This window comes from Eleutherodactylus coqui, chromosome 7 (genome assembly GCF_035609145.1).
Source record: "Eleutherodactylus coqui strain aEleCoq1 chromosome 7, aEleCoq1.hap1, whole genome shotgun sequence".
NCBI classification, from domain to species: Eukaryota; Metazoa; Chordata; class Amphibia; order Anura; family Eleutherodactylidae; genus Eleutherodactylus; species Eleutherodactylus coqui.
The window spans coordinates 149547472-149574701 of record NC_089843.1 but is presented as its reverse complement, the minus strand read 5'-3'; the positions used below and the strand labels follow the sequence as shown (position 1 = coordinate 149574701).

At 46.2% G+C, this 27230-nt stretch overlaps 1 protein-coding gene across 1 annotated transcript in view; it reads right to left on the bottom strand.

Moving 5' to 3' along the window:
* The window catches only part of SEC24B (SEC24 homolog B, COPII coat complex component), an 83380-nt gene that overhangs the window by 32179 nt on the left and 23971 nt on the right, over window positions 1-27230 (bottom strand). The window contains exons 7-15 of the mRNA XM_066573824.1: window positions 24810-24991; window positions 22977-23079; window positions 22735-22861; window positions 19798-19907; window positions 11873-11985; window positions 9284-9402; window positions 4269-4324; window positions 2810-3016; window positions 1536-1659 (exon numbers count right to left, since the gene is read on the bottom strand). Of these exons, the coding sequence (XP_066429921.1) occupies window positions 1536-1659; window positions 2810-3016; window positions 4269-4324; window positions 9284-9402; window positions 11873-11985; window positions 19798-19907; window positions 22735-22861; window positions 22977-23079; window positions 24810-24991 (1141 nt within the window). The remainder of the gene's footprint in view (window positions 1-1535; window positions 1660-2809; window positions 3017-4268; window positions 4325-9283; window positions 9403-11872; window positions 11986-19797; window positions 19908-22734; window positions 22862-22976; window positions 23080-24809; window positions 24992-27230) is intronic.

Sequence of the window (27230 nt, the reverse complement as noted above, 5' to 3'; positions counted from 1 at the left end):
CTGGGACTTTTGGGGGGAGCTGCGCCTGAATACCAACCCAGCAGCTGCATATGGTCAGCACGATCTGCTTCTTGCGCTGCCCGCAGTGCCAGCAGCATCAGGAATCATCTGATCTGCAGGGATCGCGGGCAGCAGACCGCCACTTGATCATCTATTGACAGGTCACCAGTAGGAAAAATACAAAACGTCACGGACAACCCCCTGCAATTAGGAACCCCAACTGGGTTGGAGGCAAGAGGCATAGTTGGCATACAACACACTTTGGTTGAGTGCCATTACTGGGGTTTAGGGTTCCATTCAGCAGGTACAATACTACCCACATTACCAATGGCATCTTATAGATGCTCTTAAATACACAGGTCGGCATGATGACAGTTTCCCCTTAAGGCTAGATTCACCATGCTGTGCAGTTTTGATGCAAAGCCAAGAGTAGCTACATAAGTCCATACAAGTATGTCCAGACACTAAGGATTTTCAATGCAGAGTCTGTGCCAAATATCCACACCAACTCACAACAGAATTGCCACGTTCGAACGCTCACCTGAGAGGCCCCACTGAAATCAATGGAGACCTTTTACACGCCGCGCTAAATGCTGTAAAAAACGGTGTGTGAGTGGCCTAAGTCTGATCTGCTTATTTATAAATGAGGCCTTTTGCAATTCATTAGTGTGTATACTGCTGCATAGGTAAAATCACAGATTCTGAAGTTATGGTGCACCCATCTTTTTTTTGCCTTTATGCCCTTCTCTCGCCGCTTTTCAAAAGCGGCAAGAAAAGTGGATTGGGTATGTCAAGAGGGAGCGAACCTACCACGAACTAACATTTATTAGTGTTTTTCTGCATACAGCGTGCTATAGATGCTGGGGAAGCTTAGGATGTCAGCCAGTGTGGTGCTCTGTGGTGATACAGGGCAATACACTGCTTTGCCAGTAGGGGTTGCATTCCTGTATGGTGTGGCACACTTATGTATGGCTGGTATCCTTGGTATCATTTCATATGTGCAGACTAAGTTTATCAGCAGTCACCACTCCCCCAACATGGGTTGAGTTGAGTGGCTGCACATTAGTCGTCACTGAACATTTAGCTCCTCCATTTGCAATCTAGCTTTCTGCATGCCACTAGGGTACATGGTGATTGAGCTGCCCAGCAGTCTATTAGGTGGCACATATTTGGCTTCTTTTTCTGAGTTATGACACATATTTACTATAGTTTATACCAACAGTTGGCTTAAATTGTAGCACAAACCTATTCCGGCTCATAGTGTGCACCTAATTAAAATGCATTTGAGTAAGATGCTGCAAGTTGGATTAAGACTAGCATATAAAATGTTAATCGAAGTATAGCGCCCCCCGAAGTTTTTTTGTTATTTTGTAATTCACATGGAAGAACAGAGGATCAGGCAGTTTAATATCCAACCTGTTTGGTACTCCTTTCCCCCATAAACTCTGCCATCAAGGAGGCACGATAGATCTGAGACCTTGAAACAGTTAAAACCAAATGACAAAACTCATTTATACTGTATGATTTTGACAAACCTAGTGTTGCCAGATCAGAATACTGAGAACTTAGAAGAAACAAGTCCACAGCCGTTTGTTGTCCGGAACAATCCAACGCCAACTTCTTATAGAAATCAGTGGCAGGGCCCAAGTGCTGTATTCCCTAAAAAACATGCAGCAATAGGTTAGAACAATGAAGCAACGCCGTCCATACTTAATGAGTGTCCTATATGGCCCCATCTATCACAGGTGTCTTAAAGGGGTTTCCAGGACTTCACTATTGATGACCTATCCCGAGGATAGACCATCAATAGTTGATTAGTGCACTGATTACAAGGAGCCGGTAACATCCCCATAGCACCATAAACTAAACACTGGTGCACTTTATTCACACTGTGCTGTCTCTTCGTTATTCCTCCTAGAAAGGTCTTAGTAAAATGGACAACCGGCCTTTACCACTTGGGTGTGTGTGCCTATAGATTCACATTGTCTAGTCGATGACAGACTGTTTAAGGACACTCCTCTTTGACAAAGGAAATAACACCCAGTTGTAAAATTTATTCAAAAATTTCTAAGAGAAATAACAGAGAAACGGCACAATGCAGAAAAACACTTTTTATGAAGAATACAAGTATTTACTAAAATAGACAAGTCAGGATAGTGAATAGGTCTTTTAGGCCTCATGTCCACAGGCAAATTAACATTTACAATCTGCAGCGTTTTTCCTGCACGCGGATCCATGCCCTATAGGGATGCATTAGACACCCGCAGGTAGTTAAATATCTGCGGATGTCATTTTTCTCTGCAGGCATGGGTCCTGCGTGCAGGAAAAAATCCAGACAAGCTCCATTTTAGTGCGGGTCTCCCGCAGGCTTCTATTGAAGCCTATGGAAGGCGTCCGGATCCACGGGAGACCCGCACCAGAATTAAACTCACCTGCTCCAGACGCTCCGGATCTTCTTTCTTCGGGCCGGTGGATGTGCCAGCGAGCCGAGCACATCCGCCGTGCCGAAGAAAGAAGATCCGGCCGCGACAGAGAGAAGATCAAGCCGCGAAGAAGGGAAGATCCAGAGCGTGCGGAGAGGTGAGTAATTGTTATTTTCAGCCCTCATGTCCGCGGGGCAGGAGGGACCCGCTATGGATTCTCCATGGAGAATCCGTAGCGGGCCTGATTTTCCCCGTGGACATGAGGCCTTAGTCATTAGTATTTGCAACAGTCTGAGCATAAGAGAATAAAGTGTCATCGAGCTCTTTGTATTTCATATTTAGTTTTTCATTTCATACTTTTTAGTTTAACACAAGGGACACTGTACCTTTAAGCTGGATCTTTGGTTTGGATCTTCTCTAGATTGTAAAAGTCCAGCTCCTAAAGATGGCAGCTGAGTCTGGAATACCGATACTCTTCCTCCAGTGGGAGACATCAATTTACAAGCCCCTTGAAGTGCAGGGCCAAGAGCACTGTGAGTTTCCCTTGTGTTGGTAAACATGCCAGGTAAAGCAGTCAACAGATCTTTGATCAGCTAACCAGCAAAACAGTAAAAGTAATATATTAACATTTAGTGTAACTTTGGTTAAAACATTTCAGCATTGTAAATTAGAATACACGTGTACCCATTTGTTATAAACAACGATTAGGCTACGTTCACGTGTGATGATACTAAAGATGAGCAAACGTGCTCGTTTAGAGCAATTACTCGATTAAGCATTGCTTTTTTTCCTGGCGACCCCCCCCCCTCCCTTCCCTGAATCTTTTCGCCCGAGTAGGCAGTTACCCGAAAAAAAGCGATGCTTGTTCGAGCAATTGCCCTAAACAAGCACGTTCGCTCATCTCTAGATGATACCCTTAAATTGTTCTCGTCATGAGAGAGCAACTTTAGATCAAACTACTAACAACCACTTGTCTGTGAATGAGTATGTATGTATGTATGTATGTATGTATGTATGTATGTATGTATGTATGTATGTATGTATGTGCTCCGCGCCCTGGTGAAGTCATTGAAGGTCCTACAACATATTTAAAAAAAACAGAGTCTGACCGACAGAAGAACAACACAGTTAGGACTCTTGAAAAGGGGAGGACAAAAATAACAAAATGAAAATACAACTAAACCTCTATTATGTCAGACACAACTCAGCAGTCCTAACAGAACACACTGACCTACCACCACCACAGAGATCTGGCCGGCTGAAGGATCTGTGGTGATGTCACTGCTGTGGGAGGAGCCAAGCTGTGTTTGTCTTGTGTGGCAATCAAGCTGCTGTGTGTGTGATGTGTGGGGATTATGATGCATGTACCATGTAGCAGAGCTGTGTGGTGCATTGCGCCACCAGAATCACTGGTACTATAATTTCCTACACAACTCTGACAGAACGCACTGACCAACCACCACCACAGAGATCAAGTGGGCTAAAGGACCAGCGGTGATGTCACTGCTGTGGGAGGAGCCCAGCTGTGTGTCTTGTGTGGTAATCAAGCTACTGTGTGTGTGATGTGCAACCAGAAACACTGCTACTATAATGTCCTAATAATTACTAGTAAGATCTATAATAGCAACAGATCATAAAAAAAAAACAAAACCTTGCAGATGCCAAAAGCTAAAATTAAACAATCCCCCTGAAACAGAATTGTGGGATGCAGATTTCTGAACGTAGCATTTAACAGAAAAGGATGTACAATAGGAAGCTTTTTGTCAGTCTGCTGCCCTCAGCCAATCAGTATAGTGAGAAAAAGTGAGGAAATGTTGAAAGGAAGGGGAAAAAAGAAAAACTCACCTCCAAGCTTTCATGAAGATTTACAAGTAAGCCATCAGGTGTAGGCAAGAATATTTCTGAAAGAAAGCAAGACAATCTTTTAATCTACAAAGTCTCCTTGTCCAGACTGACCCGGATCAGAAAAAAAAACAGCATATGCAAAGGTGTTTGGGGAAAAAAGATCCAAGAGTAACTCTGCTTTTGAAAAACTTTTGACATGCCATGTAAGAAGTTATAATGGCTGGCGTCCGAGTGCCGATACCCCTACTGATTGCTAAGTGGCTGCAGCGCTCATCCAGGTGTGGTTACTGCTCAACAGCTGAAGGCAGGTTCAATAGAATATAGTAACTTGGGGAAATCTTTTTACAGTCTGAGAAGGAAATGCGTCCTGCATGTAATTCTATTTAAATTAGATCTAAATATGTAGAAGAAAAATAATGTCTTAATATTGTAACTTTTCTTACATTTTTAGAAGCTTCCCGGTGGTAGCTATTTTGGAGGAACACAATTCTTTCCTTATACAGACAGTGCAGCAGAATGTTTTATGGTAATTCAAACATGTCACTTTAAAAAGAAATCTGGGACAGACTAATTTCCAGGAAATGATGGCATATAGACCAGGAAGAGAATGGAAGATGCATACTGAGGCTCCTGTATTGTTTAGTGCTGCTATCCTGCCTTTTCCAAGCCTCCAGCAGTCAGGTGCAGCTGTCATATCAATTGCCATCTGCTGATACTGTCACAATCTATACAGTAAAGCAGACAAAACGAGAAGTAGGCAACTTCTACTTATAGTGTATGCTCTAGCGACCAGTGTAGGGAAAAAAAAACCGTTGAATATTTTAAGAATTTTATGTAGACACAATCACTGCTAAAAAGTATAAAACTACATGCTTAGAATGAAAAAAAACATTTAAATAATGCCATTTTCTGACCATACGTTCCCTTTAAGTTACCACACCACTCAAATGCCATTTCATGCGTTCAAAAATTTGCATGACCTAAGCGGGCGTCATGGCAGAAGAAAAGCTGCTAGCAGCATTTATCGGCTCAAAAGGGCTCGGTCACACGGGTGTTTCCCGCTATCCCCTGCTGCGACTGACAGCTGTGGCAGAGGATTTCTTCATCTCCACAGCGAGTCCAATTGTCACTGGACACTGACAGCAGTGACAATGAGACTCCCCGCAGAGATGAAGAAATCCTCTGCCACAGCTATGGCAGAGGAGCGCGATGTTCTCCCATTGAATTCATTGTTCTCCCAATTAATTCATGAATGGGTGAATGCTGCCTCTGATTGGCTGAGCGCAGGGACCAATCAGAGGCAGCTCTCAGCTGTCATTCAATAGCAGAGAGCTGCCTGTGATTGGTCACAGTGCTCAGCCAATCAGAGGCAGGCTATTCAGCAGGAGGGGATTTTAAATTCCCGCCTGCTGAATACTACTCAGAGCAGTGCAGGAGAAGAGCTGGCTGGACGCGGCTGAGCCCTGGCAGCTGCAGAGAGGGGAGTATAGATTTTTTTTTTTAAACACACATTTTTGGATGGTTTTCAGGGAAGGGCTTATATTTGAAGCCCTTCCCCGAAAATAACTGCAGCTCTTGCCGGCAGCCCATTGAATTCAATCAGGAGAACATCGCGCTCCTCAGCCACAGCTGTCACAGCTGTGGCAGAGAGCAGCGATCTTCAGTACATGTTCTCAATAGGGTCAGTGCTGCTGCTGCTGGCCCCATTGGCGCAAGGTGAAATCCCTGGATGCAAAAGTATATAGGGGTTTCACATACACAGATCACCGGTTTGCCGCAGTTACATGCGTTCTGCGAACCGGTGTGCTTTAAATTTCGCCACAGGCGTTTTTCCGCATGTAAAATTCGCACATGTGCCCGCTGCTATTGAAAAGCATTGGTTCTATCTAGTGCAAATTTTTTGATGTGCAGAAAAACTCACGTTAAAAATGCCCATGTGACCTAAAGCCTCATATCCACGGGGAAAATCGGGCCCGCTCCGGATTCTCCATGTAGAATCCGTAGCGGGTCCCTCCTGCCCCGCGGACATGAGCGCTTAAAATAAGAATAAACTCACCTCTCGCACGCTCCGGATCTTCCCTTCGCTGCGGCTTCATCTTCTCTCCGTCGCGGCCGGATCTTCTTTACTCGGCCCAGCAGAGGTGCATGGCACGTCGGTTGCGTGCCGCGTGCATGCGCCGGCCTGAAGAAAAAAGATCCGGCCGCGACGGAGAGAAGATGAAGCCGCAGCGAAGGGAAGATCCGGAGCAGGTGAGTATATTCTTATTTTAGGTCTCCCGCGGATCCGGACGGCTTTCATAGGCTTCAATAGAAGCCTGCGGGAGCCGTCCCCGCGGGAGCCTGCACGAAAATGGAGCATGGTCCAGATTTTTTCATGCTCCATTTAAAAAAAAAAAAAAATAAAAAATAAAAAAAAAAAATCACTTTTATTGACCATCCGCCGGTAGGAGAAGAGTTAAAATCCGCTGCGGATTTTAATTCTTCTTTTGCCCGTGGACATGAGGCCTTAGTGTCATAACACTGACAAGAGCAATGGTAGAACCACTGAGTCAAAGTTTAAAGGGCTATCTCCATCAAAGACATTTATGACATAGTACATGATCAGTAGGGGAGGATCTACATTTTGCAGTTGGCCGCAAAGAGGAGTGACTTGGTTATACTTTTCCCAAAGCCCGATTACTGAAACTAGCCATATCACTACTATTCAGAACTTTAGCCATTAATCCACACATCACCCAACAGACTGTAAAGGAGAGGTGCACTTTTATAAGAAAGCACTTGGCACGGTTGGTGCTCACAGATGGAGAAAATGAAACTGCATTTGGCTCAAAAAGGAAGCAGGTGTATGTGACAAAGAATATGTTAGAACATGAAAAGAACACTCCTACATTACAGCACTCAGATGGCTGGCACACACGGCAGGGATAATTGTATGCTAGCATGTAGAAAGATCCGGCTTTATCCAAAGGCTTTAGAACACATTCCATCTTACACTCTGCAGTAACAACCTGTCAGTGTGCGGACAAATGAAGAGTCCGTCTTATGATCCCAGTTGCTAAATGTAGCTTTGACAGCTCTCCATCATCCCTTTATTATAAATAACCCTTGCTTGAATGGCGATTCCAATCTCATACTGTATTGACATAGGCTATAACATAATGATATGTTGCAACTTCTGGAATCTTAGCTAATCATGAGAACAAATCTTATTAGTGGGGTTGTGTTGCAGTCCCCTACACAATCGGTGGCTGGGACCATAAAGCATCCACAGTGTGCTACATATGCTGTAGCCAATTCATACAGAGGGGTCTAATAAATACAATAAGAATACCCCTTTTAAGATTGACAAGGATAATCTATAAAGGTTAACAAGTAGTAAATCTGGACAAGAGGAGAGTGGTCTGTTCAGCGTTATTCCTCCAGTCTCAGAGATGGGAACTCAAGGTTTGTTGAGGTGGTTGCTACTACATAAAATGCTTAAAAAATCATGGCTGAGTGTTTGATTTCCCTGCCACCTGCACATTCCCCTCCCCTTACTTATTTTGGATGGGAAAGCATTGTGGATTCCTTGGAATTACTCAACAGAAACACATAAGAATGTGCTATCCTGCATACTGTTAGCGTACATATGCAGCACGACAGCCCACGACATCGGAGTACTGTCCTGCCGACTGTTAGCGTACATATGCAGCACGACAGCCCACGACATCGGAGTACTGTCCTGCCGACTGTTAGCGTACATATGCAGCACGACAGCCCACGACATCGGAGTACTGTCCTGCCGACTGTTAGCGTACATATGCAGCATGACAGCCCACGACATCGGAGTACTGTCCTGCCGACTGTTAGCGTACATATGCAGTATGACAGCCCACGACATCGGAGTACTGTCCTGCCGACTGTTAGCGTACATATGCAGTATGACAGCCCACGATATCAGAGTACTGTCCTGCAGACTGTTAGCGTACAAATGAAGCACGACAGCCCACGACATCGGAGTACTGTCCTGCCGACTGTTAGCGTACATATGCAGTATGACAGCCCACGACATCGGAGTACTGTCCTGCCGACTGTTAGCGTACATATGCAGTATGACAGCCCACGACATCGGAGTACTGTCCTGCAGACTGTTAGCGTACATATGCAGCACGACAGCCCACGACATCGGAGTACTGTCCTGCAGACTGTTAGCGTACATATGCAGCACGGCAGCCCACGACATCGGAGTACTGTCCTGCAGACTGTTAGCGTACATATGCAGCATGACAGCCCACGACATCGGACTACTGTCCTGCAGACTGTTAGCGTACATATGCAGCATGACAGCCCACGACATCGGACTACTGTCCTGCAGACTGTTAGCGTACATATGCAGCACGACAGCCCACGACATCGGACTACCGTCCTGCAGACTGTTAGCGTACATATGCAGCATGACAGCCCACGACATCGGACTACTGTCCTGCAGACTGTTAGCGTACATATGCAGCATGACAGCCCACGACATCGGACTACTGTTCTGCAGACTGTTAGCGTACATATGCAGCATGACAGCCCACGACATCGGAGTACTGTCCTGCAGACTGTTAGCGTACATATGCAGCATGACAGCCCACGACATCGGAGTACTGTCCTGCAGACTGTTAGCGTACATATGCAGCACGACAGCCCACGACATCGGAGTACCGTCCTGCAGACTGTTAGCGTACATATGCAGCACGACAGCCCACGACATCGGAGTACTGTCCTGCAGACTGTTAGCGTACATATGCAGCACGACAGCCCACGACATCGGAGTACTGTCCTGCAGACTGTTAGCATACATATGCAAAACAGCCTCAAACATCGGAGCGCCGTCCTGCAGACTGTTAGAAACATGTGTCGGCCCTCATCCGACATGTGAGCTATGCAGGGAAATCTTAATGTCGAATGAAGGCAGACACTAGATTGGAAAGGGTTGAAATAAAATTAATCATGCCAGTTCCTCTTTCTGCCTTACTCCGTTTCTTACTTACCATCTACATCAGATACGATTAGCATCTGCGGCTGAGAAAGACCTTCTTGTAGGTTGTAGAAATGCACAGTGCTATCAAATGTTATGAAGCCAATCTTTGTTCTTGAATCTCCCCTTAACCTTAAAACAAACAAGGATGCATTTAGTCAAACAACTATTCGGTGTTGTTGTCCTACTACTGATACACAAGGTCATTTACATAGGAAATTAAATGGGTTATTTGGCGCTTAAAAAATAAAATGCTTATAGTTTTAGAAAGCAGCAATAAATTTACTAATATACGGGGTCATTTACAAAAGGAGCAGATTTGGAAATGTAATTACAAACAAGCTACAAAACAAAAGTACGCAATCAGCACATCACTGAAAAAGAGGAAGGTTGAAAGTTTATGACATAGCGGTAAGTTCCATTGTCCACCACACTGCAGCGCTGCTTCTTGTTGTTTACAGTTTATAGGTAAATGGTGACACCGCAGGAGAAATAGTTTGTGTGCTTGAGTTTGCCAAGTGTGAATCCATTGTCTCAGTGCAACATGAATTCCAAAAGCATCCGCCTTGGCAGAAGCAAATTTACAAGTGGCACAGAAAATCTGTTGAACTTGGTTGCATGTGCATACATAAAAGGACTGGTCATCCACACACGCCTCATGAAAATGTGCTGCGGGTGTCACAGAAAATGGAACTTAAGGCCCATTTATACTGGATGAGTGTCAGGCAAACGATCCCCGACACTTGTCCCTGTGTCTCTGCCTCCCGTGCTCCTGCACGGGAACTAGCAGAGCTGGCTCACACACGAAGCGGCCAGTAGGGGGGGGGCAGGGCTAGTGCAGGAGATTTCTCTCCTCCCGCCCCTCTCCATTGAGATACACAGCGGCCGTTCACTATGGAACGGCGGCTGTTTAAACTTAACGATGAGCATCATCGCTCATCATGCAGTTCAAACAGCCGCCGTTCAATAGCAAACGGCCGCTGTGTATCTCAATGGAGAGGGGCGGGGGAGCGAGAGGAGAGAAATCTCCTGCACTGCCCTGCCCCCCTGCTGGCCGCTTGGTGTCTGTGTCTTGGGCCTTGGATTCTTGTGCCTGCTGTCTTTTCTCCTGCCTCCCCTCCACTTGCCTTGGCTGCTAAGAATGCAACCTGGACAGGAGAAGGGCAGCTGGTCTTAAAAGGAGGGACTTGGAAGTGGGGAATCATGGGAGATATAGTTATTGCCACTGCCATTTAATTAAACAATGTAGCTGCTGAAAACACTCCGAAAAAAATACGAAAAAAAACTGACACAGTTGGAACTTGTAAGTTATATTAAAAAGCAGACTGGTGTGTGTGTATGCACGCACACACACACAATTTTTTAAAATAAATTACAAGACAGATAGCATAGAATTGTAGTGAAACAAAACTTTATAACACTAGCTGACCCGTCGCGCGTTGCTGCAAAGACAGACCTACATACATTCATTCGTTTTTATATATCTAGTGTAGTAATGCATTAAGGACAAACAGACAGACAGACATACATTTTATATATATATATATATATATATATATATATATATATATATATATATATATATATATATATATATATATATATATATATATATATATATATATATATATAGAGAGAGAGATGACATCAGGAAGTGAGAGAATTAGATTCCGTACGTAAAATTTGGACGCTAATTCCTTTAGCTTTTAGAATTGAAGTGAGAGAATTAGAAGTGGGAAGTGAGAGAATTACATTCCGTAAGTAAAATTTGGATGCTAATTCTTTTGCGCTTAGAATTTAATAATCGAGTTGGGACCAATTAACTTTTCCTATTTATGACATAATCAATGCTCATGCCAAATTTCAAGTTTCTATGACACCGGGAAGTGAGAGAATTAGATTCTGTACGTAAAATTTGGATGCTAATTCTTTGGCGCTTAGAATTGAATAATCGGGTTGGGACTCATTACCTTTTCCTATTTATGACATAATCAATGCTCGTGCCAAATTTCAAGTTTCTATGACATTGGGAAGTGAGAGAATTAGATTCCGTACGTAAAATTTGGACGCTAATTCTTTTGCGCATAGAATCGAATAATCGAGTTGGGACACATTAACTTTTCCTATTTATGACATAATCAATGCTCGTGCCAAATTTCAAGTTTCTATGACATTGGGTAGTGAGAGAATTAGATTCCGTGCGTAAAATTTGGACGCTAATTCTTTGGCGCTTAGAATTGAATAATCGGGTTGGGACTCATTACCTTTTCCTATTTATGACAATCAATGCTCGTGCCAAATTTCATGTTTCTACGACATCGGGAAGTGAGAGAATTAGTGGCAATGATGGAAATCGAATGATCTACGTGGGGGGGCGTAACTGTCGACGACGCTCCAACATGCGCCATTTATCGTAGGATAGTTGTACTATGCCTATAATCTTCCCAGGAGTGTACTCAGCAACTTCCCAAAGTTTCATGGCGATCGGATGAATGGTGTAGTAGCGCATAAAGGACAAACAGACAGACAGACACGCATACAATCAATTTTATATATATAGATTGGTTCTCAATGCCATCCTGGTGTAAACTGTTATACCTACTTGTCTAGATTATCCAAAAGCGACTGGGAGAAATATTGGAGATAGCCAGATTCAACAGCATTGTAGGATACATCCAGAACAAACAGGTACACTGCTGGGGGTGGAGGACGGAGCTGTGGGGAGGAGGAGAAACAAGAATGTAAAGACAGATTGGCTTCACAAAAAGAAACAAAGATGTATTCACATTGTTACAAAGCTGAACTGACAGTTGCTCCACCAGCACATCTGCAAAACCACATTAATAAAACTAGTCTGTTCTTAAACATAGCTAGAGCTACTTTTATGGAAGATGGCATCACAACAACCAAGGCTTTTACATGGATTCTGTGTAGCGTTGCAGTTTAAAATCTTGCAGAGAATTGCTATGATTCTCTGCTCGTGGACACCGGAGCTGCGCTTTTCATAGCAACCCTATGGAAAGCTTTGCAGAGCGATCGCCCCTGGACAGGCAGCCTAAAGGCCCATTTCATGAGCAGATAATCGCTCAAACGACCGTTTGAGCGACAGCTTTGAGCGATTATTTTGCATAAAAAATAAGTGGTATTTAAGTAGCTACTCAGCTACTTAAATACTAATTATGTATGTAAATGAAGCCTTCCCTGAACGCAGATAATAGCAGAGGCTATTATCTGCACTCAGATCCTTTGTTCTCTGTGGGGGAGAGTGATATCTCTCCCCCCCCCCACTTCCCCAAGCACACTCTGAGAAGGTAGTTACTCGAGATGAGCGAGGCTCGCTTGAGTAATTGCCCTTACTGAGCGTGCTGACTCATCTCTGATCCCGAGTACTACTTGTACTAAAACTGCTTCATCAAATCAGTTTGGGAAATAACCCTTAAGTAACACTATTAGTATTACTGTGCTCGGTAGTAACTGAATGGGTCAATCCAAAAATTCAACAACTTTTCAATTTTTTTGCAATAAACCATTATAGCCACTCTTAGCAGGCGTGCTTTGGCTCATTAAGATGGGTCTTCTCTATAATGCTCATATGCACTATAGAGAGTACAGATAAAGGTGCTATCTAGTCTTTACAAACCCTTACGGTTCATGCACCAGTGACAGTAGATGTCACAATATGAGAAACAGATATTTTTGGTATAACTTACCGTAAAATCTCTTTCTCGTCGCGTTCATTGGGGGCCACAGCCTAGACCATGGGATATAGCCACTGCCCTAGGAGGCGACACTAAGCAAAAAAGTGTTAGCTCCTCCCCACCTGGCTATATCCCCCCTGCAGGCACTCAGCTAATTAGTCTGTCTGCAAGCAGTAGGAAGCCAGTGGGAGTCAAATTATACATATTATGTTTTATACATACCAAAACGAACTCTTTGGCACAATTTTCTGCCGAACCATGACCGAAGAACAGAAAGTTCCAGCAACCGCCTAAATAAATAAGGGGTGGGTGCTGTGGCCCCCAATGAACGCGACGAGAAAGAGATTTTACGGTAAGTTATACCAAAAATATCTGTTTCTCGTCCGTATCATTGGGGGCCACAGCCTAGACCATGGGACGTCCACAAGCAGTCCCGAAAACAATATATTGGGTGGGCATTCAAAGTTCGGCTGTGCGGTCAACGACCGCCGCCTGCAAGATCTTCCGGCCAAGAGCGGCGTCAGATGATGCAGCTGTGTGGACCTTATAAGATTTTGAGAACATATGTAAGGAAGTCCAGGTGGCTGCCTTACCCTCCTGAAGGGCTGAGGCTCCGTGACGGACTGCCCGGTAAGCCCCTACCGCCCGTGTGGAGTGGGCCGTAACCCGAAATGGCGGCGAGCGCCCTGAGGTGCGATATGTCTCTGTTATCAGGGACCCTATCCATTTGGGTAGGGTGACTTGAGGCTGCCAAGCCCCTTCGGGTCCCCTCCGGAATAACGAAGAGGGTGTCGGTCCTACGAAGCGCCTTTGTACTTTTCACATAGATCCTCAGCGCCCTTACTATGTCCAGGTGGTGCAGCATTTTTTCCTCTTTGTGTACTGGATCTGGACAAAGAGAAGGCAAGACAATTTTCTTCATTAGTATGAAACTGTGATACCACCCTTGGTAGAAACTTGGGTGATGGCCTCAGCACCACTTTGTCCTGGTGGACGGTCATATATGGCGCCTGCATAGCCAAAGCCGCCAGCTCCGAGACCCTACGGATTGCCGTAATGGCGACGAGGAATACCATCTTCCAGGTCAGTAGTCGCATAGGAATCTCCTTCAGCTGCTCGAACGGCTGGCCCGTCATAGTGTCTAACACGAAATTAAGGTCCCAAGTTTGGACCGGGGGTTTAAACGGGGGTGTCGTATGGGCGACTCCTTGCAGGAATGTACGTACTGCCATCCTCTTTGCGATTGGTTTTTGGAACAGCACCGTTAATGCCGACACCTGTCCCCTTAACGAGCCTACCCTCAATCCTACCTCGAGGCCTGATTGTAAGGATGCAAGAATTCTGGCCACCGACAATTGCATCGGTTGTACCCGCCCCTCCTCACACAGGTGAAGAAGCGCTTCTCAGACTCTATAATAAACTGCCGATGAGGCTGGTTTTCTGACCCGTATCATAGTCTGGATAACCTTCTCCGAATAACCTTTCCTCCTCCACACCTCGGTCTCAACGGCCAAGCCGTCAAATGTAGAGACTTGGAATTTGGGTGTAGAAAAAAAGGCCCCTGGGATAGCAGGTCTCTTTGCTCTGGAGGATGCCACGGTGTGTCGAACAGTATTTCTATGATGGTCGCGTACCAGCTTCTTCTTGGCCAGTCTGGTGCTATTAATACTGCTGATCATCCTTCCTGCTTGATTTTCCCTAGGATCCTCGGTATGAGAGAAACGGGTGGAAATACGTATAGGAGCTTGTACTCCTCCCACGAAATGGTTAGCGCATTCGTTGCCGCTGCTTGTGGATCCCGTGCTCGGGACATAAATGGGCGTAGCCTGTAATTTAGTCGGGACGCCCTGAGGTGCACGTCTGGCGTGCCCCACTTCCGGCATATCGTCCGAAATACTTCTGGGTGCAGCCCCCAATCGCCGGGATCCACTGTTTCTCGGCTTAGGTAATTCGCCACCCAGTTTTCTCTATTCCGGGAATGTAGACTGCGGAAATCGAGCTCAGATGCTTCTCCGCCCACGTTAGTATGCCTGCTGCCTCGCTCATTACCGACACGCTCCGTGTTCCTCCTTGTCGGTTGACATAGGCCACCGCTATGGTGTTGTCCATCTGAATACGTACATTTTTTCTTGAGATTGGGCCCGAAGTGTCGGAGAGTCAAGTAGATGGCCCGCAACTCTAGGATGTTTATATGTAGCCTTGTCTCTTTTTGAGACCACACTCCTTGAACAGACTGATCCCCTAGTGTTCCGCCCCAACCTGAAAGGCTGGCGTCCGTCGTCACTACTGTCCAGCGACTTGTGCCCAAAGGCCATCCCGCCTGAAGCCTCCCAGGTTCCAGCCACCACTTCAGTGACCTTTGGCCTTGAGGGGTTATCTGGATTCGCTGTTCCAGGGTCATCCGGAACCCATTCCGGCGTGACAATATCAAGTGTTGTAGTTTCCTTGACTGGAAACTGGGCGAACGGAACCGCCTCGAATGCTGCCACCATCTGGCCCAGGATAGCCATGCAGTGTCTGAGGGTTAACGGTTTCCCCTGTGTTAGGGACCGGACCCCCTGCCGGAGCTTGTCTACCTTTGCTTGAGGTAGCCGGACCTGGTGCTGGCTGGTATCGAATATCATGCCCAAAACTCCAAGTGTTGTGTCGGTATTAGGCATGATTTTTCGCGGTTCACTATCCAGCCGAATTCTTCTAGAATCTTCCTCGTGACGTGTACGCTGTTGCCGTCCCACGACGGTGCCTTTATTAGTATATCGTCCAGGTATGGAATGGCTGATATACCTTCCGCATGGAGTGGCGCCATCACTGCTGCTAGTACCTTCGTAAAGACCCTTGGAGAGGTAGACAGGCCGAATGGCAGCGCCGTAAACTGAAAAAACCTTCCCTGTGTTTCGAAACGAAGGAATTTTTTATGCGTTTCCCGAATCGGGATATGGAGATAAGCGTCCTTGATATCTATTGAGGACAGAAATTCGCCCGGTTGCATGGAGGTTATCACGGACTTGATTGACTCTATCCGGAAATGTTTTGTTCTGATGAATTGGCTCAACCTCCTTAAATCCAGCACCGGCCTCACTCTGCCGTCCTTTTTGGGTACAAGAAAAAGATTCAAATAGAACCCTTGCCTCTCTTGTGCCTCCGGTATCGGTTTCACAACCCCCTGTGCCAGAAGGTTCCACACTGCCTGCTGTAGGTTGGCTACTCCTTCCAGGGTGGTAGGCACTCTGGACCTGCAGAACGAATTCCGTGGGGGAGTCGTGAATTCGATTGCGTAACCGGATGTCACAATTTCCTGCACCCACTTGTTACTCACGCGCCTCCCCTATGTCTCTCGCAATTGGGAGAGCCTGCCCCCCCCCCCACTCTGGTGACACTGGGTGGGGGCAGCATCTCGTGCCGCGCTCTTTTGATCCCGCTGTTTTAGATATTCCGGGTCGGGATCGCCATGTTTGCCTTGTTTTGAAAGAGGGGCCCCTCTTTGCGTCTGTCGGGGTTCTTGTAGACTGGGACCACTGCCCTGACCCTGGGTGGGATGAAAAAAACGCCGAAAGGATCTAAAAGAAAGAACGGTTTCCTTTTTAGTGGAACCTTCTCCTTTCTTGCCGGCATTTGTGGTAACGACGTGCTCTTGCCGCCTGTAGCGCCCTTTACCATGTCATCTAGTTTAGGTCCAAACAGCCTGTTTCCTTCGAATGGCCATTTTGTTAGGGCCATCTTGGATGCTGTATCTGCTGACCAGCTTTCTTTTTTTTTTTTTTTTTTTTTTTTTTTTTTCAGCCAGAGAGTTCTCCTTGCCGTCACCGATGCGGCGGATGGCCGGGCACCGAACTTGGCTGCGCCTAGCTCTGCTGTGCATACAAATTTGTTTGCCTGTATGACGTTGTTTGTCAGTTCGAGCAACTCATTTGGTGGAGCGCCTGCTACACTGTCTCTCCGTAGCTGCTTGGCCCAGGCTATGGATGCCTTGCTGACCCATGCGGTCGCAAAATTCGGCTGTAAGGCGGTGCCTGTGGCTTAAAACACGGTTTTACCCACGCATCCAGCTTCCTGTCTTGAGGATTAGCCAGCATTGCTACCTTGGCTGTTGGCAGTGCTGTGCTTCTAGACAGTCACGACACTGGCGAGTCAACTACCGGAGGTACCGCCCAACCCCTTTTTCAGGCCCCCTGGGAATGGGTATGTACTTTCCCAAGTCTTCCCGGGTTGCCTAAATTTCTTATCCGGGTTCTGCCATCCCTTATTAAGAACCTCCGAAAAATCCGGATGGTCTGGGAAGACCTGTCGTGATCTCCTTCTGCCGTCTAAATGACACCGCGGAAGGAGGCGTCTGGACTGTTTCCTCCATTACTTGGAGGGTTTCCCTTATGGATATTACCAGGCCGTACATTAGGCTGGCTAGGCGCGACACCTGTTCCTCGTCTAGTTCCAAAACTGACGAGCCTGCAGAGTGGTCGTAGTCTTCAGACCCACTGCCCTTGCCTGCCGTTTGGGCCGTGTCCTGGGGCGCCCATGAGCAAGATGCTCGAGGGGACTCATCGCGAGCCCGGGCTGGTCTCGCAGAATACCGGGACCGTGAAAAAAATGCCTTGATCTATGATAAGCATGCACGGACTCCCTGGACCATGAGAGCCATGAGAGTCCCTGGATCGTCTGGACTTTGAGGGTCCAGACGACCTCCCGGTGTGGCGCGCTCTATGGGGAGTGTCCTCGCTGCTAAGGGACCTCTTCCTTTTGTGTGCCCTCTCTCGTGCATATTCCGAGGAGGACGCGTCTGAGCTGGGCTCTAACCGGCGTAACATTGCCGCAGAGGATATGGCCAAGCCAGAAAACGGCAGCGGCCAGGGACCTCGCCCGTTGGGGTTCGGGCCCTGGCTCCACAGGGGCGGCGGGGGGCACCGGGGACCCTGGGCTGCGCGCACCGCGGCACATCTAGTGCAGCGGGGGTCGACTTGACCGCAAGCGAACTTACCGCTGAGGTAGTGCAAGCGTAATGCTTCACCCTCCCCTTGGCCGAGCTGGAACCCTCTGATCTAGGGTCAGACATGGCAACAGAAAACAATTCCCAGGTAGCGGGAAAGCTGAGTACCGTTACAGGAATGCCTGCAGGGGGGATGGGGAGGGCGAGGGGAGAACACCGCAAAGTGCTGCCTTGGGCAGGGCTTACCCGGTCTAGCATCTGTTTCTGCGGTTCCCCCGGTCCAGCTGGAGCCTCTGGTCCTGACGCTTGGATGCTGTCGGAAGTCGACGCTGGTGTACCATACGATCTCGCGGCGTTGGTGACCCGGCAGGTGCTGTGGCAGGGACTGCTGCGGAGTTGCTACTGCTGCTGGTGCCCGAGACAGGAGGTGCTGCTGCTGTCCGGGTGCTTTCTCCGTTGCAGAAGGAAACTGCAGAGGGAAACTGCAGGACTGCAGGGCTGAACGGCTGGAAGGCTGCTGTGTGCTTCAGGCGAGCTGCAGGTGCTGGGCTCAGAGGTGTAGACCAATGAAGTGTCCCAGAGCGTGGCCATTCCTCTGTCCGGCGGTCTTTTTACACTCACCCCGGTCGGAGGGGGCGTGGCCTGCCCCGGAAGCGTCCCCGCGACCCGGAAGTGACGCTTTCCGGCCGTGACGACGGCGCTCCGCCCCCCGGAGCGCCGTGCCCGGAGGTGGCCTGCCGGCCGGCGTCCCGGCGTCCTGCGACACGCAAGCTTCTATCCCTGGCCGGGAGAGCTGCCGCTGCCGCCGCCTTTGCTGCTGCTATCGCCGCTGCCGTCGCCGCTGCCGCTGCCCCCGCCGTTGCCACCGCCGACGTCCTGATGCTCCTTAAGGTATGTGTTCAAAGCTTGGCTGTGCGGTCTGTCCGTATGGCGCCGGAATGCTCCATAGTCCCAAGCGGGGGTGTCTTTGTCCTGGGAGCCACAGCCTGCCCTTGCGTCGACTACTCCAGCAGTGCTGCCCCCTACGCGTCACCGTCAGACAGTGCGCTACTCCAGGGAGGGGGAGCCCTATGGCTGGCGGGTAACCGACTCAGATGCGCATTGCATGGTCGGGCCCCTTTTTCTTCTCTGGGTGAGACGCCGCAGTAGTGGTGGAGACACCCCCTGCCTGCGTCTCCCCCGGGAGGCCAGTAGAGCCAGGGAAAAGCCCCGACTCCCCGGATTCCCGCGAATAGCTCTTTCCATGTCTGCCTCCTAGCAGACACTAAGCTAAAGACTAATTAGCTGAGTGCCTGCAGGGGGGATATAGCCAGGTGGGGAGGAGCTAACACTTTTTTGCTTAGTGTCGCCTCCTAGGGCAGTGGCTATATCCCATGGTCTAGGCTGTGGCCCCCAATGATACGGACGAGAAATCGTACTTTACTTCGATTAACTCCCAGCACTCCTCAGGATTTTTAAACCTATTAAAGATGACTAACAAGTCAATAGGATGCACGCCAAACATGCAGGGGTAAGAGCTCCAGAAACCCCAAAAAGATATACTCCAATGTCTCAATAAAGGAATGGCAGCATCCTGGGCGTAATGCAAAGCAGTAATTTATTCCTCCAAAATCTTGCTACGTTTCGACCCCATTGGGGTCTTTGTCAAGCTGACAAAGACCCCAATGGGGTCGAAACGTAGCAAGATTTTGGAGGAATAAATTACTGCTTTGCATTACGCCCAGGATGCTGCCATTCCTTTATTGAGACATTGGACAATATGAGAAATCTCCAGCCGTCCCGCTGCGAGCCAGTGATACTTGCTCCTGTGCAATAGCACAGGTGCGAGTACATGCAGGGACGAGTGTTTGCCCAACAGTCATCCTGTGTAAATGGGGCTTCAGTGTAAATTTACAGATAAAATCTTACCATGTAATCAGATGAAGCAATGAATTCCACTGAAGAGTTCAGAACTTCAGGTCTTTTATGCGGTTCCCCATAAGAGCGGGTCAATGGATTGTACATAAACTCTTCTGGTACTGTAAATAAAATGAAAATATCTCTAGTTATACTAAAGGGCAACTGAGGACAAAATAGGAAATAAAAGAAAAGAAAAAAGAACAGGCAGACAGCTAAGACAAATAAAACAAATCCTTGCATATAATAGAAAGAGCTGGTGAATCACTTCATATGCAGAGGATGGAGCGGCGCTGTGGTCCTGTATACAGAACCGAATAAAATGGGAAAGAAAAAAGCAGTCAGGGCTGCAGATGGGGACCGAATGGCCTCCAATGTTGGCAATAATTTGCAAACTGTGACAAAAACAAATATCACAGTTTTAGTGATAATGAAATGAGGCAGGGCACACAGGAAAGCTTGATTACAGTGAAATTATAGATTTAACAATATATTTAAGGACGTGTCCCTCTTTTTTTTCGGTTTCTTCTCCCCACTTTTGAAAAATTTTATTACGTTTATTTTTTATACAAAAAAAAATATATATATTTTTCACTTTTTTTTAACTTGTGAGTGTTTGATCGCTTATACCATATGCTGTACTACTTCAGTATTGAACTATATGGTGTTTCTCCTAGCATTCTATGAGGACAGGCCACAAGCCCGTCCTAATAGCCAGAAATACATAAGTAGTCCTGGAGGCATTTAAACTGCCGCTGTCAGAATTGACAGCGGCATTTACAGGGCTAACAGCCACAGTAAGCATGAGCACCAATTGTGGCCATTGCTGGCAGATGGCAGAAACAGCTGGCATCCGCCCCTATATGTAGCGGGATTGGCTTCCAATCCTGCTCCATACAAACTTTAACACTGAAGGGCACACATGCACACCCACAAACGTCAAGAGGTTAAGTTTGGTGAGTAAAATGTTTATTTCCCACATAAATCTTTCAGTTTAGGAGCCAACTACTCTAAGACAATTGTTTTTTTTAGTCTGGAGCCCTGTTTGCTGTGTCAAGCTACAGTGGTTGTCCTACTATTTACTACTGGAATGTTAAGTGGCAACATCAGTGGGGACCCACCACTTAAGACCGCAGACAGCTCCATACACTGTGCAGTGGCTCCAGCATATAATACCAACCAGAGCCACTGCGTAATGTTCAGAGCAGTCTGCTTTAGGCACAAAGACATCTCCATGCTGACTGCAACAGGCTTGAGGGATCAGCTGATCAGCGGCGATCCCAAGTGCCCGTCCCTGGCTGATATAATAGTGGATGAACAATCCTGAGGATAAGTCATTAAAGGGGTTGTCCCGCGCCGAAACGGGTTTTTTTTTTTTTCAACCCCCCCCCCGTTCGGCGCGAGACAACCCCGATGCAGGGAGGTAAAGAAAGCTCACCGGAGCGCTTACCTGAATCCCCGCGCTCCGGTGACTTCTCTACTCACCGCTGAAGATGGCCTCTTCCTCCGTGGACCGCAGCTCTTCTGTGCGGTCCACTGCCGATTCCAGCCTCCTGATTGGCTGGAATCGGCACGTGACGGGGCGGAGCTACACGGAGCCCCATAGAAGACTGCAGAAGACCCGGACTGCGCAAGCGCGGCTAATTTGGCCATCGGAGGGCGAAAATTAGTCGGCACCATGGAGACGAGGACGCCAGCAACGGAACAGGTAAGTATAAAACTTTTTATAACTTCTGCATGGCTCATAATTAATGCACAATGTACATTACAAAGTGCATTATTATGGCCATGCAGAAGTGTACAGACCCACTTGCTGCCTCGGGACAACCCCTTTAAGAGTAAGTAGTGGGACAACCCCTTTGATATTTGTACTAAACATTTATTTTTCAGTACTGAACTACAACCAATATGACCATCACCACAGTTCTACGCATTGTACCAAATCTGTGAAACGGAAAATAGTAGTTGCATAACTCTAGGCCAAATAGGCATATTTGCCATTTCCCAGTTTGGAACAAGAAGGTGTACCAGCTATGTGGCAGTGGTAATAGTATATAAAAATGAACTTGATGACCCAGCTCACAGGAGATGTTGAAGGAGTTTTGTCATTGGAAAAAAAATAAAAAATAAAAACAAAAAAATCAATCAATACTTACCTATTCCTCTTCAGGCAGTCTTCTTACCGCATCTTCTATTTGCCGATCTTCTCCTGGCTCCTGCAGCGCCCTGAGTCACTTCACCTCCAGCCGGCCGGATCCTCTTCCTCCTGTTTTGGAGCTCCCAACCTCGGCAGTCTCCTTCCTGCAGGTCAGTGTATGTGACGTCACTAGCGAGACTAGTCACTAGCATGCGCAGTCTCGGCAATAGGGCAACATAGGATTCGGCATTTCCTGCTGGGCAGTGAATGCTACGTCACTAGTGATGTAGCGTACACTGACCTGCAGGGAGGAGAATACTGGCAATGGATGGTTCATTACTGAAAGAAAAGAATCAGCCAGCTGGAGGGGAGGTGACCCGGGGGACTGCAGGAGCCAGGAGAAGATGCGGTAAGAAGACTTATGTGGGAGGAATAGGCAAGTATTGATTTTTTTTTTTTAATGACAGAACCCCTTTAATTAAAATCTATACAGCTATTGAAACCATTAAATAAAAAAAAAAAAAAAAAAAAAAAAATACACAACATGCTGATGACCACAAAGAAATCACCAACGTGTTTCAGACAATATTACGCGTCTTTAGCATCTTTTATGAGCTTAGTCAAGTTCATATTTGTATGTGGTTTCACTGTCTCCATTCCATGCGGGATCAGCGCACCAGGAGTACTACACAAAGGGTGAGCTGGTTTGATCTGCAGTGGTAATAGTATACTTTACATATTTCTGGACCGGTCTTTGTGAAATAGTTGGAAGATTGTATTTAGCATTAAATATAATGATGGATTATACTTACCATCATTCACCCTGTAACAAAGATTACATTTCCACCTTCTCTGGTCAATGAAAGATACGAATGGATTGATGTATGTTCTGCAGCTCCTGCATCGTACAATGGTGCTTGGTGATATAGTGGGGATACGCTAAACCATGGAAGTAAGAAAATGAATTAAATCTAAGTGTTACAGACCCATGCACACCGATTCATGCCCTTACATGGCAAAAAAACAACAATCCCCATTACCCACAAATCGTTACCGGCTTGCTTTTAAAGGGATGAAGTAGTAATCCAAGAGGGAGCTTGGCTTTGTTTAAGAGAGCTTGAGTCTGTGGAATATTTGTAAGTGTGCACCTGAAAAACCTGCCGAGAGAACACAGATTGATGCCATTAAACTATCCAATTAGACAAAATCAAAGATAATGAACTGTAGTTTGAAAAGAATATTTGTTAAAGGGGTCCTACCTGTAAAGACATGGGGCTTATTTACTGTCTAAAAGTTGGACAGCGCAAACTTAAACTAGACAGTCATAAAAAGCGCCATATTTATCACTGAGGGCCAAATCTGTCGCATTTTAAGACAGTCTAGTCTAAATTTAGACCGCCTATTAGTCGGCTTAGGTTACGCCAAAAATTGCACCAAAATTTTGGTGCAATTCGCAGCAATGTAGACCACGCCCTTTTAGAACAAGTTTAAAAAAAGTGTCTAAAATACGTGATTAATGTGGCGCAAGCACGTAAGATTTTTCCCACGCAATTTGCACCATACAACTGTTTCATTTTGAATAGTAAATAAGCCCCATCTGCAGGATAGAGACTAAAGGTCTAATCACTAAGGGTCCAACTGCTCAGACGCCCAACGATTGAGAGACCAGAGCATCCCAAATGCTCCATGTGAACTGAGTGGCGGTGTGCATGCTTGACTGCTGCTCTATTCTTTTTGGGACCAGCGGAGAGTAATGCACACAGCAATCTACCTGCATTTCATAGAAGTGAATGGAGTAGTGGTCATGCAGGCACATTACCACTCCATTATTGGAATCACTGGAGATCTAAGAGTTTAAACAATTATGTTTATCCTGCGATAGATACTCTTCCTCCTGTTATCTGTTACTAGAGACAGGCATGACTTGACAACAGGCAGTGGACAGCAACTTGGAAGAAAGGGAAACTCCTAATGACCAGAACTCCAGAGGGATTTTTCAGCACAAAAACATTTTAGGTAAAGTGATTTAAGTGAATTCTACTTTTGCCAATTACCACATTGGCTGTCAAATAAGCCTACGGGCTGCTTCACACTGGCGAGCACAATATAGGGACGTGATTTATGGCCCGATATTGCACTTGCCACCATGTGAAAGCCCCGTGGATGCAAGGCCTTTAAATGTGAAAACAGCATTGCATAACTTCGAGGAGGCAGGGAATCCCCCGCTGCGGCTGTGACAGGAAGGGGAGTTCTCCCCCATTGCTTTTAATTGAAAACACTGGGAGATCTTGCAGAAAGATAGGACATGCTGCGATAGGTTCCCCCATAGCATGACATTGCCATGCAGGAAAACATCGCTAATGTGAATGAGCCCATTGAAAAGAATTGGGTTCATATTTGTGTGTCTCGCAACGCACAAATCTCGTGCGACTTTCACACCAGTTCTTTGAAAAGTCAGTGGCCATTTAAACAATCTGTTCAGTTGTTTAGAGAAAAGCTATGTAATAACCAATATGGCCACTATAACCACTCCATTGGAGATATTACCCAACTTCCTCTAGTCCCTAAATGACCAAACGGTCTAGGTATGCAACAAAATGGTCTTTGCTTCTGTATCTCAGAAAAACTGAGTAGCCTTGCAGAAGTCATAAATGGCCATATTGGTCGTTACCTGGCTTTCCCAAAAAGACAGGTGACAACTGGAAAAGAAAGGAAAGAAGAGAATGATGTATATGTATATTTTGAAGACAAATACCTGCTAGTAAAAGGGCAAGGAAAACAATTAACAGTAAAACAATTTCCAAGAGTCTCTGGGGTCTGAGCTCGGGGAGCCCGAGCCAACAACGGCACAGATCTAACCAAGGGCAAAGACACCGACGATACCTACTCGGAATTGCAGTTGAGTTTTTTCAGATCTGCATTGAGACTTGGGGTTGGAGGTGGCAAAGAGGATACAGGAAGAACATTCCGATCCTGCATAAGGTTTATAGGGCGAAGACTCTCCGGCTGCTGAGCTTGTTGCAGACTTAACCCTGCGAGTGAGGCAGGTAATTGATTCATGCCACCGTACTGCGAAAGCATGTGGGAGATAAGAGAAAACATTTAGTTATTTCAGAATTTCCCAGCAGATTACCTTTACACACAATTTGATTAGTCAGTTGTCATAAATACACTGATGCATGAAAAAGATCTAAATGTCAAAATTATATCAACACCTGAATGTCACATCCATGTGAGCTTGGTGAACAGTAGAAGTACATCCTCTACTGCTCTCCTCCCCAAATTTGGATATGTCAGTTTACCCATTTGTGCTGCTACAAAGTTCAGGGTTGATGTGCTCTACACTGGCGGTCCCCACACTAATATATATGGCCTAGTGATATGGCTTTTAGCCTAGCAGTAACTGCCAGTGATAAGGTTTTAACGCTAGTACAAAGCCCTAGTAATTGATGACATCCCTGGTGCCATTAGTGTACAAAAGTTTCTAGCACTGCCCACGGCTGAAGAGCCATATGCAAGAAGCTCAAGAGTCACATGTGGCTACCATGCTAATGGTCAGGGAACATAGCTTTACACCATGCCAGCCACCACTTGGCACTGTGATACCAGACTAGTCTCGTAGTGAAAATCCAATACATGAATCTCCTGTAAGTCGAGTATATGTTCCAAGATTACTTATACGGCAAGTTTTGAACTCTTTAGTGATTGTTGCAACCAAATGCAAAAGATTTTTATGCGCTTCAGCATCAAAGTTGTGTTTTCTTGGCCTCAGTGGCTTTATACTTAATGGTTAATTCTCGTCCCTAGATTTTACCACAGCACAATAATTGTACTTATATCTGATTGGGATCACTCTAGCAGGACAGAGATTCAACAAAGCGGTTTGCTGGTAAGCTCCATGTAGTGCTGCGGTTTACCTATATGTATGTAAAGCCCTGCTGGAGAAAAATCAGCCAAAGTATTGCAGCCCGTGTCCTGGGGCTCCATCAGATCTGAGAAAATGGGATTCAGATAAAATCCCAGCGGACTAACAAACATTTGTATGCTTGCATAAAATGAGCGGATCAACTGACAAACGAATGCTTGCTCATCGGCTGATCACTGACCCTTTTACACGGCCCTATGATCAGGTGAAAAGGATTGCCCAATAATCAGGCTGTGTATTAGGCCCTTAAATAGGGTTATCCGAAAATGTAGTTTTCTTCAAAAGTCCTGCAGGCCAATAATGTATATAGAGTAACCCGAACACGCCTTCGGACACTCACTAGCTGCCTTCCTGCTACTCTTTCTGGTTCTGACTCTTTTATGACGGTGTAAGTCATCTCAGTGAGGAGTGGGTGATCCATCAGTGCTGACCATATGACCGCAGTTTTCTTGTGAGATACATATCTGACGAGCACCATGCTTTGCCTCACAGCTTCCATCACTCATCCAAAATACATGAAAGATTTCTGAAGTTGTTTAAAAGAAAAACGGTCACTTTTGCCCACAGCCAATCACAGTGCGTCTTTCATTTCTTGAAGAAGCAGCGCTGTGATTGGTTGCTATGGAATTTCTTTTAGACAGTTTCCTCAATCTGTCTCATTGTGTTCTGTTAGACTCTGTTCGAGTCCTGGTACTCAGCAAATTCTCACGTTCTACAAATAATGTCTTTCCTTACCACCCTGTGTAAAAAACTTCATAGCATAATTCCACAAACTAAAAATGTTGTATGTGATTATACATACGCTCACTCATATAGGTTGATACTGACTTAAAGAACGATAAGGAATTATAAACTGCATAGAGAAGTGTATATATTATATACTGTTATAGGAGCTATTGTGCCCCTCAAAGCTGTGGCAATGAGAGGCATCTGCCCGTCAGAGCCTTGGCTGTGGTGAAGTCTCCACTGTGCATGCCCATCATGTACTGATAAGACAGAGCTACTTGGGGCATTTGGGGTGTGGAATACTTTTGAACCTCACATTTTGGATGTTTACTGTAAATGATTAACTTTTAGAACAGAATTTAGGACCTGTTCTTCATTTTGGAATAACCCCTTAAAGCGGTGCAAATACTACTGTACTTGGATTTTAGTGAAACACATGGCTTGAAAGAACACTGCAGAACAGAATAATCTGACCAACCAAGTTGGCCGACTTTCCTGTTTAGTATTGCCCATGGTAAAAACACTTATGTTCTATATGCTGCAGGATGTTCCTGAAAGACGTGATAGACATTAAGTAATGCCTGCCTACTACTTAAGGAGACGACTCATAGTTCAGCTTGGATTATCTGCATAATCCATAATCATGAAACATAACCA